Source organism: Urocampus carinirostris, chromosome 19, assembly GCF_059441175.1.
Source record: "Urocampus carinirostris isolate Australia breed hairy pipefish chromosome 19, RoL_Ucar_1.0, whole genome shotgun sequence".
NCBI classification, from domain to species: Eukaryota; Metazoa; Chordata; class Actinopteri; order Syngnathiformes; family Syngnathidae; genus Urocampus; species Urocampus carinirostris.
In genome coordinates this window covers 6,487,941-6,507,046 of record NC_142367.1, presented here as the reverse complement: position 1 = coordinate 6,507,046, position 19,106 = coordinate 6,487,941, and the positions used below count along the sequence as shown (strand labels likewise).

The following is a 19,106-nucleotide window of genomic DNA, read 5'->3' as shown; positions in this document are numbered from 1 at the left end:
ACGAAAATAAATCTAAACAGCTTGACAATATCAATCACATGACTGTGCATGTTGAGAGATTTGTCAGCTGGGGTTATAATGTTTAAAATTAACTTCTTTTGTGGAGCACCAAAAAATGTGTCTTACCAGTAACATACCCCGCCTCCCGGTTATATGTCAGAAGCCAAAACCAAACCCCACCCCATACCAGCAGATGGCACTGTTGGACTCATCCTTGCAGGACACTTACCAAAAACTATACACATATTTCAGCAGGAATTTCAATAAAACAAAAGTTATTATTACACCCGTTACATATGATATAACGAAACACATGTTCAATATAACATGTTAAACTACATAAATAAACACGTTGACAAATTTGCATTTTTCCGTACAGATTTCCTTGTACGTCGTACTCGTCTTAAAATGCGTAAAAAACGTACTTTGTACGGCAAAACCGTACAGGTTGACAGGTATGGAGCCGCGGAGGTTGACAGGTACGCATTACATACATATACACACACAAACACACATTACACTTATTTATTGATACGTGTATTTCTCCATATGGGATGATTGGTCCTCCATAAGTATTGGGGTTCTCTATGAAAACTGCTGCTGTGTTCGGAAGGAATTGCGCCGCATTGCAGTGGGCGGGGCAATAGATGTGACGTTAATTGCCATCGAAAAATATACATCAAATAATTTAGCCCTGCAATTTCCCAGTCAGTTGAATTCCAATTTGACTCAAAATCCAAACACGTACTGGGAATTCCTACGTTTTTAAGTGGGAAATTGTACCTTGGAGCAGAACGCCGTAGCCTGTTACGTCATTAGAGTCCTCCTCTCCAAGGTTCCATGAAGGCGGCGCTATCAGCCTCTGCGTGTGCGACCACGCGTGGGTTCGCCGGTGAGGCGTTCGTGGGACTCTCCTATAAAACACGAAAAGAAGCACTCGGTGACTGAGTTTCCCTCCACGAGTCTGTCTGAGTTCTCTTCTCCCCGCCAACATGTCCAGAACCGATGAGGTCCACCGCATCACGGAGAACGTGTACAAGGTAACAGAACAGACACACGTATCATTGTGAATGAATGGTTGTTGGTGACTGTCAATCGTATTTTACACAGTTATTAATGTTTTCATTTTCTTGCGAGAGGCAAGTTTTGGGGTTTTTGTTTGTCAAATACTCATCTATTGCAGCTAGGGGTCTCGGCCGGGGGCAACCTAGTCCTTGAGTGCTGCATGTTTTGGGAGGATTTTAATCCTCAATTCAGGTGATTCCAATTACCAGGATTGTTAACACCTGGTTGCCAAATTTCGCCTGCAAGCAGGGGTGCTAAACGTATGGCTCGCAGGCCGGATCAGGCTTGCGTAGTAACGGTAGGGACAAGCGCATGAGAAAAATGAGTTGCAGTTTTAATATGTCCACTTGATGTCGCCAAAGCCAGGTGCCTTCTCACAAAGCAGCTGGAGCTGGATTTATTTATTGATTTATCTCCTTCTTTCTCTTCTCATTTTATTACTTCTTCTTCTTTTTCTTTCCCTCCTTGTCCTATCCCTTTTTATTTCATTTTTCTTTTTTCCGGCCCCGACTGGTTAGAGTATGACATCCCCACTATAAAAGGGACAGTGTAATTTAGTACAAAAAACTTCAGTGAAAAAAATGATTTGAATTTGTATATTTTTTTTACATTGGGGAATACCTACCTAGAAGTCACCGCCATGTTTGTCTGTCATCTTGCTGCTACGCTGTCCTCCAACGACTAGTTTTCCTTCACATCAGACAACATAGTTCAATCTAGTGGCCAATAATTACAAAACGGTGTTTGGATTCATGAAGTATTGCAAAATTTATTTTTAAAATACATTATGACACTAACTCTGAACAAATGGTCTTTAATTTACAGACAAGTAAATGGACTCTGGTTATTTTACTTTATCTAAACAAAGAAGTTATGAGTGATATGTTCTGTTTGGCTTTGGTTCTTTCAATTAGAAGATTGATAAAGCTAGCATCTTATAAAAGCGAGTTTAACATGCCTAAATGGAGGTTCGGATTATACGGGGTTTGTACGGTTGCTTGAAATTTTTACATGCTTGAATTGTAATGCATAGTTTAAGGATGGAAAATGTTTAGAATTTTAAGCTTAATTATGACGCTGACACTTCTCTGTTGGCTTAGCGTGGCCATTGCATTCCTCCTTCCCTGGTGATTTAACTGCAGCTGGCATTAGTTTGTATGGCAATGTTTAGTGAAGCGTCATCACCCCTACGGTCAAGAAGTCGGGTGCATGCTACACCTAAACAGGGCATCATGGAATGTGTTACTGCAAGGGTAATGTATCAATTATGGATCTTCAAAAAAAAAATTAAAAAATAAGTTGGCCTTTGGGGCAGCACGGCGGCGCAGTGGTTAGCGCTTGTGCGGCACAGTTCATGTCATGGGAACCTGTCGTGGGTTCAAATCCAGCTCCAGACTTCCTGTGCGGAGTTTGTATGTTCTCCCCGTGCTTGCGTGGGTTTCCTCCGGGCACTCCGGTTTCCTCCCACGTTCCAAAAACATGCATTTCAGGTGAATTGGCCGGTCCAAATTGTCCATAGGTGTGAATGAGCGAATGAGTTGTCTGTCCCTGTGTGCCCTGTGATTGGCTGGCAACCAGTTCAGGGTGTCCCCTGCCCACTGCCCGGAGATGGCTGGGATGGGCTCCAGCCCCCCCGCGACCCTAATGAGGATAAGCGGTACGGCTAATGAGATGAGATGAGATGAGAAGTTGGCCTTTTCCAGTGGTATATTATAATGGGAGGAACTTCCTGTAACTGTAAGCTACATACAGGATTACCGTCATTTTACCCAACACCTATTGTATATGGGGAGAGATTTTTATCAAATTATTTAAACATGTAGAGCTACAAATATACTCGCAAGCTCTAAAAATAAATTAAGTCTTGAATGCACTCGCAAGATTAAAATTCGCATATGTAAATAGCAGATATTGGCTCTGTTTTAGACATATTGACCTGTGATACACCAACATCATTGTGAATACACTTTTAATGGTCCCAGCAATGACGTATTGTGAAATTGTTGTAAATCAAAACAAGTTTTTTACATTGAAATGAATTGAAACGGGTTTAATCTGTTCCAAGGTCATCAGACATATCCAAACCAAGGTGCTTCACAATTTTCCCTTTTACACACTAACTAACCGATAGCAGTGTCAGCCATGCAAGGCAACAACCTATCGGAGGCATTAGGGATTCAGTGTCTTGCCCAAGGACACTTCGACATATAACACGGAGGAGCCTGGATGTTTTTCGAGGTTCTTTTGTAAACTCACCATTAAGCCGCTGTCAAGCTCTTAAGGTGTATTCTTAGTTGATCAACCACTCCTAGGAAATGTACCCTCTAATTTTCCACGGGTCTGAGCGTTCACACACAGTCTGTGAGCAACGCTTGAAACAACGGTGAGCAATAGCATTCCCAAGTGTGGCAACTAATCCATTATCAAACATGTCCAAAACTTGATATCAAGTTACATTTTGCTGAGTTTCCGGCAATGCAAAAAAAATGTTTGACTTTTGAATGAATTGACTAATGTATTATTGCAAAGGTTGTACGGCCTACAAACGTCATTTGTTTTACTGGGGCGGCAGTAGCTCAGGAGGTAGAGCGATCGTTTTAGGATCAAGGGATCCCAGTTCGAATCCCGGCTTGTCCTTGGGTAAGACACTGAACCCCCAATACCCCCAATAAGCAGGTTAGCGCCTTACATGGCTGCACAGATCACGGCCGCTATTGGGAAATGTGAAGCACACTGTAAAGCGCTTTGGGAAGTCATTGACTTGAAAAGAGCTATATAAATGCAGATCATTTCATTTCAGATCATTTCATTTTTTACAACAATTATTTCACAAGATTTCAATTTTTTTGTTCCTGGTATCTTTTGTCGCATAATACTAACCTATTTGGGGGCTTATTTAGTCAGTTGCACAATACAGAACTGTATTTAATCACATTTTTTAGTGGAAGTACAATGTTGGCAACAAGATTGACTTGGTATAATTGGAAATTATTTGAATGCAACACAAACTTTTTCTTCTTTTTCCCTGTTTTTTTTTTTTATTTTCTTTAATTCCTTTCATTGTGTTTATTTTTTCTTTTTGTTCTCTGTTCACTTTTTTCCTTTCTTTTTTTTCTGGCTTTTTCTGAATTTTTCATTTTTTTCGCTTCCTTTTGTTTCTTTTACTCAGCTTTTCACTACTTTTTCATTTCGGTATTTTTTTTTTCTTTTTTGTTCTATTCCCCCTTCCTTTGAGTCATTTTGTGCATAATTTCACATATTTGATCATATAGGGATGAAAGAAGCAAAAACAACCTGAAGCGCCGGTTCCTTTTAGTGAGCCTCGCCGAAAAAGCCGGTTCTCCAAAAACTCTACTGACTTCACTCAACTTCGTTCTACTTCGACTTCAAAATACCGCATTTAGAAGACAATGTCAGTTTTACCTTCATGCACTGTAATTTTGACTTAATTCGCTTCTTAATTACCAATTTCGAGCCCTGATTTTTGTGAGCTGGCTAGATTTTCTTGTGCGCTGAAAAGCTCTGGGTAGTGCACAATTGCGCGCGCACAAACGCAGCTTAGAGGGAACATTGCGCTGGATAGATTTTCTTGTGCGCTAAGAATGTGCAGGCAGTGCACAATTGTGCATGCGCGCAGCTTAGAGGGAACATTGCTCCTGGGAAAATTTGCCACTGTTCCCAGTTTTCTTCATTTGTGGATAATGGCTCTGACAGTGGTTTGCTGGAGCTCTTCACTCTTGGAAATGGCCTTGTGACCTTTTCCGGATTTTTTTCCAATATTTTCTGAAATTTCTTTGGCTTGCAATAAGTAAATCCTGTAATTGAGATTGTGTAGCCTACTTCACTTTGTCTGACAGATTCAATTTAAGTGTTTTCTGGATTCAACACAGGTGGCGACAATCAATTCTGGGTGTGACCCTGTGGAAGTGAACTCTGCTTTTTTTTTTTTTTTTTTTTTTTTTAACTGCGGTTAGTCACAGCTACTTTGTAATTTAAGAAGGGGGTGATGTACTTGGAACCCAGATTATTTTTTTTCGTTTTTAATAAATGGTGTCAACATTTCAAAAACCCAATTTCTATTTTCTTGGTTTGTCACTGTGTGATCTTAAATTTGTTTTCATGATCTGAAACTTTTTGTGAGCGATAGATATGCAAAAAAAAAACAGAATTCAGGAAGTGTGTAAAGACTTTTTTCATAGCACTGTAATTTGACTTGAATTATTTCATTTTGATGGCTCTTTAAGCTTTTCCAAAGACAAAATTGAGTTTCGTACTTAGATTTTACCATGTGGATTTAATCGGACGAGCTCTTAGTCTGAAGTTTACGGTAGTCACAAGCTATTTAGGCCTAAATTGCTGTTTGCTGGAAGTGGCAGAGCTACTTGGTGTCTTGGGTTATTTAAGGCCGCAGCTCGGTGATCTTTCGCTGTCTGCTTGCTCTCTGCGCACGATCAAAAAGGCAAACGTGCACATTTGCCGTGACTCAACTGCAAGCGCGTGCGCGTAGGCAAACCCACCGAGTCGTGACGATGACGATGGCCGTGCGGGGAGTTTTGAGCGTGGGCGGAGATTGCTATTGTTGTTTTCATTGAAAGACAAACAGACAAACACCATCTGCGCTCACAGAGACACTCTGAATCCCAGCATGTCAAGCTGGGTCAAACACACACAAACAATATATTTTTTTATTCTATCCAAGTTAGCAAATTTCTTTGACTTAAAGGGACAGTATGTAATGTGTATAACCTCAGTTAATGGGGGGGTCAGAACCATTATTTGTTACTTGAACAACCCAATTCACAGGCTGAAGTATTTGTGTAACAAAAGCACTGTACGTTTTTTTTTAACAAATAACTTATTTTCTGTCAAATTAAAAAAAAATGCTGTCTAATTGCACAACATAATGAATTAAGGACCCACTTTACATAATACTTTGCCTCTGTCATGTGGATGTCATCATTTTTGAAAGTGCTAGGGATCGCCAAAGATCTGGCATGTGGCTCTTTAGCAGGTTTAGTGAGTATGGAGGTCCAAGTTGTTGGCAATAGAAGGCATCTTCCTCCGTTTAGCCAATCAAAACGCAGAACACAATGTACGGTGAAGAGCCGCGACGCACTGAATCGGAGCGAACCGAAGTAGCGGTGTCTCTGTATGTGACCACTAGATGTCTCTGTATTGTAATGCAATCGAAAGAGTGTAATACAAAGAATACAAACTACGAAGATTTATAGTGACCACATTTTCTTCTCATTTTGAGTCAGATTCATGATCAGGTTTGTAATTTTTGTGTCTATTTATATATTTCAAGATAACTTTCTGTATTCCCAAGTCTTTAAAATTCGTCTCTGGTACTGTGAAAATAGTATGATGATTAAAATAACATATGAAAAGGCTTTAGATTTCATCTCTATTGTGGACAAAATTACTTTAAATGTATGGGTTTGGAATTAAATTAACTGGTTGTCAAATTAACCAGTAGGAGGTGTCAAAGATCTACCACCAGAATTTAAAATAAATCCTAGAAACCTTATCTTGTTTTAGTTTTAAGTCGTAAATTTTACAGTTCATTGATTTCGAAAAGAATTATTAAGGGAGAGTATCCTACAGCGATTGGAAGTACTGATCAATAAGCCAAATTTTAATGATAATCAACTCATTTAAATGATCACGAATTATTTAATGGAGCGTCAGAATAAAATTATATGCCCAAGCATACAAAACGGCTATTGTGAAATTATTTTGTTGTTACCCGAAATTTTTTTTGAGTCGTGCCTAAAATGTCAATCATTACATTCAGGTTTGGGCCAGACGAGGTTTCTCTCTTGCTCACTTAAAAAAAAAATATATATATATATCTATATATCCTCTTTGGCGCATCGGTGCACTCGGTAGAGCACTGTAAATTCCGCAGACGTCTGCCGCACTATGCGAGAGGGGGATGGAATCTATCATGTGGATCTCCCACAAATAAAAAAAGAAACAGAACAATGGATGATTTTAAAAAAAATCAACCTGAGAGAAATCTTCCTCCTCCCGAGTACTCATATATATGAAAATTTGTGTTAGTTACAGGCTCATTCCCTCCCTCTGTCAAGATTGGGCTATAATAACCCAGTCCAGGGTGGGATTTTTTAGGCCCTATCTTACCTCTAAATCAGGGATCTCTAAACTTTTTTTTCAAGCTGAGAGCTAATTTTTGCACAAAATTAGCACAAAGGGCACCCAGTTTGATGAGTTTCTAAAATAGCAACTTTGATGGACTGCTTGCTAAATGGCTAGAAAGTAGTTTGATAGTTAGAAAAGTTAACAACAGGTAAAAAAAACAAAAAGTGACTTAGATAGCTAGCTAAAAGCATAAAAAGGAAACTAAATAGCCAGATAAAAAGCTAGATAGCAAGCTTGTAAGGAGGCCAAAATTTTGCCTGATAACTAGCAAACAAAGGTAAGATGTTTGCTAGAAAACGTGCATAAAGTGTAAAAAAACAAAACAAAACAAAAAAAACACAAAACAAGATAAATGGCAAAAATGTGTAGCTTGATGGCTAGCTAGCAAGGTAAAAACTAAAATATAGCCAGCTAGCTAAAAGAGAAAAAGGCACCTAAATAACCAGATTTAAAGCTGGCCGGCTAGCTACAATTTAACAAAAAAAATTGAAAGCTAGATAGCTTGCTTAATGGATAAAAATGTAGGAAGATAGCCAGCTCAGTAGCCTAGATGGTAGTGTGCCCGCTTTGAGACTGGGAGGTCGCTGGTTCGCGCCTCGACCGAGACATACCTAATTGGTATAATGGCGGCGCCCTCTGGCTGCGGCTGCATCGACTCGCTACAACGGGTCAGGTGTATCGACATTTCGTTCTGTGTACATTGTTACAAAGAATGACAATACAAAGGAAATTATTATTATTATTATTATCTACAGAGCTAAAAAGGTAACCAGATAGCTAGCTAAGAAAAAAACACTTCTTTGCTCATTCACTCTATAAAACAAATTGGAATTTGGTTTATTGTATTTCCTGTAAAATAAATCATTTACAAAGATTAATACATATATAGAATGTCATTCTATTTTCTTTATTGATTGCTCAAAACCGTCAATTTGTGAATATATATATTTTGGTTCATGAAGCCCATAAAGTGAAATTTGGATTTCTAAAATAAAAATGAAGCACGTTATTACCAGGTTAAATCAATAAGAAAAAAATCACAATAATCCAGCAATGGTTATTGTCAGAACAGGTCCGCGGGTACCTCAATTATCCTTAGAGGTGTCACAGGCACCATGTTGGAGACCCTGCTCCAATTCCAATACACACATAATACACCCCTTCCATCATACACACACTTCACACTGCTGAGTACGCTTTTGTGTTGACTTTAGTCAGACAAAATTGGAACGTCCTGACCATCACTCAGGTTTGAGCCAAGAACCCCTTCTAAGACTCCCTTCAACTCCTCCCAGACCCCCCTCGCACCCACACCGGTGGCACCACTCGGCTGTGCAGCAATTTACAGCCCGACGTGATACCGACCTGCTGCTCTTTATGTAAGCGCTGACTCACCACACCAAACGCAAATGCACGACACACAAATACACTAACCACCCGCGTGCACCCAGACGAGCACGCGTGCGCACACACACACGCATGCAGGTCTTTACATCAGGTACCCCCTTCCCACAGGCCCCCCACCCTCACCGCCTTACATAAGAAAAACGACAGCCCCACACAGCCATTCGTCCTACTTTTGTGCTCCTTGTGAATGTTCTCGATTGAGGATACGCGGGGATGACAGTACTTGGTTTGAACATAATCCTTAAAGCAGGGGTCTCAAAATCAATTGAGTTGGGGACTGCTGCAGCTCTGGTGCGGTTGAGACAAATGGGGTTTTCCACAAAAGCAGCGCTGATAAAAACATTGCGCTGTTTTAAAGGGACAGTGGTTAAGATTTGTCCACTAGATGTCGCTGTTATGTGGAGTGCAACTGAAAATGAGTCCAAGGAGGACTACGAACTAAAAGTGAGCAAAAAGCAAAAATTTTCTTCCCAGGATTAGCGGTGCAGATAATGGATGGATGAATGGAGCGGCAGTAGCTCAGGAGGTAGAGCGCTCGTCTTTGGATCAAGGGATCCCAGTTCGAATCCCGGCTCTTCCGTGTTACATGTCGAAGTGTTCATGGGTAAGACACTGAACCCCTAATACCCCCAATAAGCAGGTTAGCACCTTACATGGCTGCAAGGCCGCTATTGGGAAAAGTGGAGCACATTGTAAAGCGCTTTGGGAAGTCATTGACGTGAAAAGCGATATATAAATGCAGATCATTTCATTTCATTTTTTACCCATCCTGATTCAAAGAAAGACAAAACAATGAACAAAAAAATAAGGAGGCAAAAAGGAAAACGAGGATAAAAGGAAAATGTAGGAAAAAGAAAAAAAAACTTTTCTTTTCATTAATTTTGGTGTTTATTTTTGTGTTTTTCATTTCTCTTTTCTTATTTTCTCCATCCATCCATCCATTATCTGCACCGCTAATCCTCAATAGGGCTGCGGGGGCACTGGAGCCCATCCCAGTTGTCTGTGGGCAGGGGACACCCTGAACACAGAGACTGACAACTCACTCGCTCATTCACACCTAGGGACAATTACCCTGACATGCATGTTTTTCGAATGTGGGAGGAAACCAGAGTGCCCGAACGAAACCCACGCAAGCACAGGGAGAACATGCTCCACACAGGAGGTTCAATCTCATGACCTCAGAACTCTGCCACAGGCGCAAACCACTCTTTTTTTCTTGTCTTGTTCTCTTCTTTTTTTTCTTTTTTCTTTTTCAAAAGTAAAGGTGCGTTTCGGTCCCTGTCAAATTTAAATCTGATGGACATTCCAAAATGGGGAGAAAAGACATTCACTTGCAAGTAGAACAGAGCTGGAAGCCTTCAGATAAGGGATTCGAAGCCCCGCCCCCCTGAACAACTTCTTTTTATTACATTTTCAATGTTGAAAAAAAGCAGATCAGACCCAAGAAATGTGGGAATTCAAGCACAGGAACATGATTGGAAAATGGTGAGATATTAGGCGAAACAAACCATACACGACAGCAAATATATAGACAAAATAATAGACTGCGTTGGCAAATGTAGCAAGAACAAACTAGCAGTGGTATAGAAGCAAAGAACCATACTATAAAAGAATAAACTTAACAGTCATTTTTTTTTAGTCTCAGTATTTTGCCTTCTTCCGTTGTGCTTTTAGCACTCGGTTTTGGTGGCACGACAGAATACAGCGATGTCTGTTGGGAAAATAATACACACTTTTTCCTTTAACTTTCATATTAAGACGGGGGCCTCAATTGCCCCTCGTGCGGCGAGTTTGAGACCCCTTAACTTAGAGGGACATTGTGCACTATTTAGCGCCTCCTACTGCCGTGTTTCCCATATCATAGGAATATTATTTGGTTTTGTTGGTGATAGGAATGAGTGGAGAGGTGTTGTAAAAGGATTGTGGGATGTGTGGACGCGTTCTAAGGGATGGGCAGGCAACCTGTATGATGCGGCAGGGGTAAACCCGTGAAAGCTGTCGGGCCCTGCTGTTAAACAAAAGAGTGCTGTGTCACCCTGACCCGAGTGACATGGCCGCTTTCTTGTGTTCTGTTTCATCTGGACGGACGAAAGCGTGACCAACTTGGGTGCCGAGGTGCCTAACTTGTTTGGATGTTTGGCATTGGGGCTGGCTATGGTCCAAAAATGTTTGTGTGTGTTTTTTTGCAATTTTTTTTTCCCTTGTATTTTCTTTGTTATCGTATGCTGTCGGTCACCCCTCTTGAGGGATATGACCAAGGTAGGTAGATGGATAGAACAAGCATCTCACCACAAATTCAAGCACTTTTCAATCTTTGAAAACACAAAATAAAATTTCAAACACTTTTTAAAGATTTCAAACACCTGCGAACTGGCTCCTCTTGTGACAAAAAGTGTGTGTGTGTTTTTTGCCCCTTTTCCCTTTTTTTTTTTCCTTTGTTATTGTATGTGTTTGTCTTGCTCTCGATCACTCCTCTTGAGGGATATGACCAGAGTAGATGGATAGATAGACACCAGGGTTCAATTGTTCCAAACAGAATCTCAAACTTGTACTATTCAATGATATAATATTTATAGATATATATAATGTATGGGTGTATAATACGTAGCCCTAATTTTTGATTGGATTTCGGAATCAAATCTCAGTTTAAACTTTTCTGTTGGATGCAACAGAAATCGAACACACATCGCAGCAGTAAGACAACTGAATTCTCACCACTGAACTACCAGTGGTGTAGATGAACTTCAGAAAAGACGGTTGATTTTATCTCATCACACTATTTTTAGTCACTGTACCAGAGACGAACGTTAATTTTGTTGTGCGTATCACATGTTACAATGACAATAAATTGGTCACTTACAATATGGTCATGAAAAAAGTGTACCAACCCTGCAAGTCATTGGATGACTACTGTTTACTTCTACTTGAGTCATCTGTCCATCCACTATCGGCACCTTATCCTCAGTAGGGTCGCGGGGGTGCTGAAGCCCATTCCAGCTATCATTGGGCAGGGAGGGTTTTTGCGGATCCTTAAAGTCTTAAGACATTGAATTCCTTATTCTAAAAATCAAGGCCTTAATTGGCATTAAAATGTCTAAAATCCAACTTTTTAAAGTCTTAAAAATCTCAACACATGATAACATTTATGTTTTTTAACTAAAAACTATTAAAAAAAGTAATTTATGACTGATTATTCATGATGTACTGTAAATATCCCTTTTATTTTTTTCCATGTCTACAACCTTTTTTCAGATGGACAATTTTCAACTGGACCAAAATGTGTTTTCTTTTTTTTTTTTAATGTTTATATATTTTTTGAATTTCCTCTAACTCACGTGGAAAATGCTTAGTTTTTTTAAAATTCATTTTTCAATTTAGTTTTTTCCATTTGGTCTTTATTTTGATTTAAAAAATCTTGAATTTAACTTTCCTAAAGCCGTAGGAACCCTGGCAGGAGACACCCTGAACTGGTCGACAGACAACCATTCACACTTAGGGACAATTTGGACCAGCCAATTAGCCTAACGTGCATGTTTTTGGAATGGATTGCCTGGAGGAAACCCACGCAGGCATGAAGAGAACATGCAAACTCCACACAGGAAAGCCTTCGTAGCTGAACTCGAATTCTGGACCTCCACATCATGCGGTTAAATGCTAATCACCCAGCTGCCATGTTGCTACTTGAGTCATAGTTTTCTGAAATAATAGTACTTTTACTTGAGTAGCATTTTTGTCTACCCGCCTCCGACCGTGATACGGTGAGGAATTACTGTATAAGGCGCACTTTTAATTGTCTGGCGAATTTGGGGTTTGAAAGTGCACCTTATACTCGCGGAAAATTGGATATGTAAAAGTCAAAATCACGCCGTGGTCACAAACCACACGACTGATGTCATACCGCGCTTGAGCAAAAATTAATTTGCAGGTTTAGCGGGTGGTTAGGCAAGGTTGAACCCTTGCAAAGCTCCTCCTACTGTGTGTGTGTGTGTGTGTGTTTGTGTGGCCCGGTAAATGAACGCCCATGAGGTTTTCTTGCCAAACTCACTCCCTCGCTGACTGACTACCGGTCCCAACTAACCCCCTCACCTGTGTTTTCGCCGCAGTCCATCATGGAGCAGTTCAACCCGTGCTTGAAGAACTTCGTAGCGATGGGCAAAAGCTACGAGAAGGCGCTGACGAGTGAGTACCTCGCGAGGGGGTTACCCCAATTCCCGGTCCGTCATGGATAGACTGTCGGCCGTCTCCCGCAGCATGCTGCTTCACTTCTTCCGCCTGCTTTGATTTGTTTTGTAAAGAGCATCTGAGACCGTTAGCCTTTCTGAGTTTAAGGAGGTGACGAGGAAGTTCTTTATAGGTATGGCAACTTAGGGAAGCTTCACGTTCATACTACAAAGCATTGTTTCATAAATTAGGGATTGGGCATTTTATTTGTCAACCTTTTCTTATTATTATTATTGTAATTCTTGTTCTTGTTGTTCTTCATCTTATTCTTTTTCTTCAAGTAACACTACAAAGGCCAGTTAATAATTTGAATAAAATAAATTAATAATCGACCATCCATCTATCCATTATCTGAGCTGCTTATCCTCAGTAGTGTCGCGGGGGTGCTGGAGCCCATCCCAGCTATCTTCGGGTATTGGACACCCTGAACTGGTTGCCAGCCAGTCGCAGGGCACACAGGGACAGACAATTCACTCGCTCATTCACACGTAGGGACAATTTGGACCGGCTAATTCACCTAACATGCATGTCTTTGGAATGTGGGGGGAAACCAGAGTGCCCGTAGGAAACCCACGCAAGCACGGGGAGAACATTCAAACTCCACACAGGAGGTTCGATCTCATGACTTCAGAACTGTGCCGTACACGCGCTAACCACTGCCCTGCCGCGCTGCCCTAATAATAATCAACTACATTTACTATATTTTCCCCTCACAACATTTTAACTGGACTTTATACTGTACAGTGTGCTTGAAGTTTGAATTCAATTGAAATAAGACGGATCATTCTTCTTTTTGTTTCAATATAAACACTGTACTTTTTTAGATATCAGAGTCGATTATAGATTTTTTTTCTTAAGTGGACTTTGAAAAAGTTTTTAACAAACATTGGTCATTTTCTCTGTATGTTTGAGTGTGTAAAATGTGTGGCTTTTGTGTGTCTTCTGCATTTAAGTAAGATGTATATATGCACTGGATACATTTGTAATTGGGACAGTCGGCGTGGTGAGAACTGAAACGAGAGCAGGAAGTGGGGAATGGAGGCCACTTGGAAAGCGGGCGCTCGATTGTTGCAGACTGCTCTCAGAACCCCTAAACCTAGACACGTCTGTTTATCTCCCTTTCTCTCACCCTTTCTTTGCTCTCTTTTTCTCTTGTCTTTCTCTCATTATGTACCCATTTTTCTCTTTCTCTCTCCCTTTCCTTTCTCGCTTTCTTTCTTGTTCTACCTTTTTTACCTCACTCTCTCTCTTGTGTATCTATTTGTCTCATTATCACTTTTTTCTCCTTCTTACTCTATTTCTGTCTTTCTCTCCCTCCTTTTATCTTTTTTTTCCCCCTGTTTCTTTCTTACACTATCAATTGGTCTCTCTCCCTTTTCTGTTTTTCGCTTATCTTTCTTTTCTCTTTTTGTCCCTTTCTTCCTCTTTTCCAATCTGTCTCTATCTCTCTCTATCCCTGACCCTCTCTCTTTCTCTTACCTTTTTTTTTTTCTTGATGTCTACCCCTTTTTTTTCTCCAACTTTCTTTCACCGTTTCTTTTTTTCGCTCTTTCACTGTTTCTTTCTTTTGCTCACTCCCTTTTTTTTCTCCTTCCCTTTTTTTCTTTCTCTTTAATGTAATCTAATCCGGCCCCCGGGGAGTTATAGTTCTATCGTGTGGCCTCCGAGCTCAAACAAGTTCGACACCCCTGCTTTTGACAGATATGATTGCCACGACTCCTTAAAGCTGTTTCATAACAAAACTTAGCATAAGCGCTTCACTTCATATTCACTTCTTTGCGCTGAACTTAATCTTCTTTTCTCAATCTTCTGGTTCCATGTTCCTCCGAGTCGCTCGCCCAGCATCTCGCGTCTTGATTGAAAGCTCGCATTTTGCTTTTATTGCTTGGTCATTAGCAATCTTGACACTCGCATGCTTAATGTCGTGTATTAAAGGATTATAAAGTGCTTGAATTTCGGGTGAAGTGCTTGTAAACGCTACCGCAGTAAAACTGTGATCTAGAAGTAAGTCTACAGAAATATTACAAAATACTACATATATGCTACAAAAATCCCACTACTGAAATGAGACAAAAATAATTCTACAGAATTATTAGAAACTATATCTACAGTAAATCTAAAATATTACAGACATACTCCTATGGAAATGCTTGAAAAAAACTACTACTGTAATACTATAATACAGAAATACTTAAAAAAAAAACAAAAAAAAAAAAAACCTACTTCTGCTGAAATTCTATAGTACAGCAATATTTCTACAAAAATACTACTTGGACTTATTCCATGTTGCGTTTTTGCAGGTGTCACATCCGCAGCAAAGGGTTACTTCAACGCTCTGGTGCGAATGGGCGATGTGGCCAGCGACAGCCAAGGCGCCAAGGAGCTCGGTGAGTCCTTGTGCTGGCTGGGTTAGGTCTAAGTTCCAGCTCGAAGGACCAAATATTAACTTTCAACTTTATTAGGCACTTGAAACAAGGATAGAAAACATCAATGGATTTTGAACTTGCAAGGAGAACTGGGAGAGAAGCTTTCAGATAACAGAATTCCGTTCCCTCCTTAGCCCCCTCTTTTTATTAAATCGTCAAGGTTACAAAAATAGATCAGCCCTAAGGGGTGTGGCAATCAAATAACAGTGACATGATTGGCTGATGGGAACAATGATGCTATAGTCAAAACAAAGACAAAATAGTGCGCAATAAAATATTTTTGAGGGTAGAATAACGGTAGTATTTTGTCAAATGACTTAAGTAGTATTTTTGTATTATAGTATTTTTGTAGTATATAATGTTACATTGCTGTATTAGTATTTTTTTTCTTTAATGGAATTTCTGTAGTAGTATTCTATAGTATTTTTTTTATTTTTTTTTCTAAATTAAGGCAAAATAATGTATGAGATCCCTGTGTAAGGAATAAATTTGATGTTTTGTATTGTTTTCTTAGTATTTTTGTTGTAAACTCATAAAATGGACAATGGGGACATATTATGCACTGAAAAAAAACATTAGTAGTTTTTGAACTATTATACAGATATGTGTCATTATATTTTGATATTTTTGGTTGATGGGCTAGTATTCCTTATTTTAACTAAATGTAGCTGTAAATTGATTACATGTTTTTTCTCTGCAACCGTAACGAAATAGTCAAGTCAAGTTGTGTTTATTTGTATAACCCTTAATTACAATGAGTCCCAAAGGGACCTAATTACATAACTCAGTTATGTGTATAGAGACCCTTCGCACTTAAGTTATTGCTGATTTACTCTTTCGCGGGAGAAAAAAATTATTTAAGTCAAGTCATGTTTATTCGTATAGCCCTTAATCACAAGAAGTCTCAAGGGGCTGCATAGACTATTATTACAACATCCCCTGATCTAAAACCTACATGAGGGCAAGGAAAAACTCAACTTCTGCATGACTTGACTTATGACATGGGGAAAATAAATAAACCTAAAGAAGGGGCCGCACATGACTTAATCATTATGAAAAATAGGTCATATGCTATCAAATAGAAGTGTGTTTTTAACACTAAAAATGGGAAAAAAACAACCTTGGATGCTTCTTGCACCACTGAGGAATGTTTCGCGCCGCCAAGATTCAAGCCGTTAGGCCATTTAGTTAAAAAAAAGAAATTAACATCGAAGGCTTCCTGCACAAACAGCACCTCTCTCGCGGAATTACTCTGTGTACCGGCTTGGCTATGTGAGAGGGCTATAGTAGGGGCGGGGGCAGCCAAGATTGGCTTGTACCTCTAGACCTGATTGGCCAATTTATATCATAGCGTCAACCATACTGAATTGTGACCTGGACACCTGCTGTGTGTCCTACATCTCACTGAGAAGAGTTTGTGTCCTGCTCCTTTCATTATGACTCTTAACCAATGCATCTCTGTCCCACTGTCTTTTTCTCTGTCTCTGTATCTATTTATCTATATAATCTTTCTGTGTGACAGACTGCAGGGCTTTCATCAAGCCGTGCCCAACCTAGAAAAGCATCAGCTAATTTAAATTGCGTACTGGGTTTCTTTTTGTTCTCTCTGTCTCTCGCTCGCTAGCTCACTTTCAATCGGCATGGTTTTGATCAAAGACCCCTTCAAAATAAACATCAAGTAATTTAAAATACATACTGAGTTTCAATTTTTCCCTCCGCATTCTCAGTTGATAAGTATGCTATAATGAAGGCGGCCCCCCCAAAAAAGTGCAACACTACTTGGTGGAATTTCACTTTTTGCAGGTGCTTCTGGTCTCCACTAACTGCGAAAACCCGAGGGATGTCTGTATTCCGTTGCGTACCTATTTTCTTATGAATGGGGAAAGAGATCAAATCGTGTGTGGGTGGGCACTTGCGTGCGCTCCATCAAGTGTCGCCAAGCGTCACGTTGAATGAGTGAATTTGAATGGCTACCGTCCCACTCCTTACCACCTCCTCTTTTTATTTTTCTTGCCTTGCCGCCTCCTCTATTTCGTCCCGGTTGCCTCCCTCCTTACCGAGTCTGTCTCTGCAGAGAAAACACTGTCTGCTAAAAAAAGACAAGTGGAGCTCGACTAGAAAATGCGGAGGAGGAATAATGATAGCTGCCGCGTCAGGTCTTCCGCCGCACCGACCAAATATGGTGTGCAGGTGAAAAAAAGCAAGCCACTCCACTTCCCCCTGTCGTCCATATAAGGAGCCAGGACATGTGTGCTTGTTACGTCAGTAACAAAAGCTGGAGAACTTGCAAGATGCGAGAATCGGAATAGGGCTGCCGGCTGGCGTTCCAGCTCATCGGCCTCGTCAGTAGCTGCAGTTTTTAATTGTGAGTGTTTTTGTACGAAAAGAATATGTCAGATAGCGTTTTGGAAGCGTATAAGGATTTGAGTTTCTTATGTGAACAGAAATAAAACACTAGAATGGCTGTGTGCCTTAAGCATATCAAACTCGTCGAGACGCGAAAGCATTTTTGGGTGGCATTTGCATTTTTGGCAGGGTCATTCATCCCTAGACTGACCTACCTGATTACAATACTTGTAAAAGATGGTGATCCTGGCCAGGGTTAGTCGGGCCTGAGCGAGTTAAATTTCTTACTGGGAAAGTTCTTGAGTCAGCAAAAATAAAAATGCTGCTTTTTTAGCAGTTTTCACATCTGGTATAACATATCTGAATTCTAAATAGACTGCATGTATATAGTGCTTTACCAGTCACTGAGGACTTCCAAAGCACTTTACACAGGGATCAGAATTTTCCGCGGATCTACGGATTTCCGCTGTTTTTGAACCCCAAAGGTCATTCCCGTAAATCGTCTAAATTCGATGAGAAAATATTTTGGGGGGGTGAGGTATGATACGTGACTGTTTCATCACCCCAAGTTAGCATTTAGACCATTGGTCGATAGGTTCGCTGATAACCAATCAGCGGAGCTTTTGTTCAGAGCATTGGCTTTCTCAAACATGGCGCTCCTTCCGGTCTTTTCAAACGGTGAAATGAGTGTTTGAAAAAGTAAATATGAAAATACTAAGAAAAGAAGACGAGGCTTTTGTCTCCGAGATTGATAAAGGAATCAAGAATAAATTTAAGTGGTCATGGCTGGAGAAGACTGTCACAGTAAACGTTAAAATCGGCGCAAAGATCGAGGAAGTTACAGAAACTTTGAGCCAGTTCATCGCAAAGTGTGATGTTCCAGGGAAAGCAAAGTGTCTATACTGTGTCGATCTGATCAATTATGGTACGCGAGGTTGTGTGGCACGGATCGATCATGCTAAAATGAACAAGCACAAAGCAAAAATAGCTTGCCGGCGATCAAATTATGCACTCGGATCCGCATTTAAAATCTGCAGTGAAACTAACAGTAACACCACCGGTTCAACATTATTGGCCGTTCCAAATCCTTCCACTTCAAATACTAGCAGCAGTCAACCACTGGTTCCCCTGTGTGACAGAAAATCCCAATCTGAGGTATTTATAAATCTATTTATTTATGAAATGATTTTATCTTTTGTGTTTATACAATATTTAGAACAGGATAAACAAAATTTAAAATTTGTTATAAACATGATCATAAAAATAAATTATTTTGTATCATCATGATCATGTTCAATATTACAAATGCTTTTAATGTCAATATATTATTATTTTTTAAATTTATATATATATATATATATATATATATATATATATATATATATATATAAATACATGGTTTCTGTTTTGTTGGATTTAATTCATTCTAGTGCCATTTTCACATAGCAAATAAGATAAATGCTGTTGGCTTCAGGC

The 19,106-nt window shown here is 39.9% G+C and overlaps 1 protein-coding gene across 4 annotated transcripts in view; it reads left to right on the top strand.

Annotated features, from left to right (window-relative positions):
- The first annotated feature begins 781 nt into the window (after nt 1-781).
- LOC148347011 (BAR/IMD domain-containing adapter protein 2-like) overlaps nt 782-19,106 on the top strand; it is a 40,491-nt gene continuing 22,166 nt past the window's right edge. The window contains exons 1-3 of one of the 4 annotated variants that reach the window (XM_088323734.1): nt 782-1,040; nt 12,741-12,816; nt 15,159-15,245. In XM_088323734.1, the coding sequence (XP_088179860.1) occupies nt 993-1,040; nt 12,741-12,816; nt 15,159-15,245 (211 nt within the window). In that variant the 5' untranslated portion in view covers nt 782-992. The remainder of the gene's footprint in view (nt 1,041-12,740; nt 12,817-15,158; nt 15,246-19,106) is intronic. The other 3 variants (XM_088323735.1, XM_088323736.1, XM_088323738.1) reach the window with 3 other exon arrangements.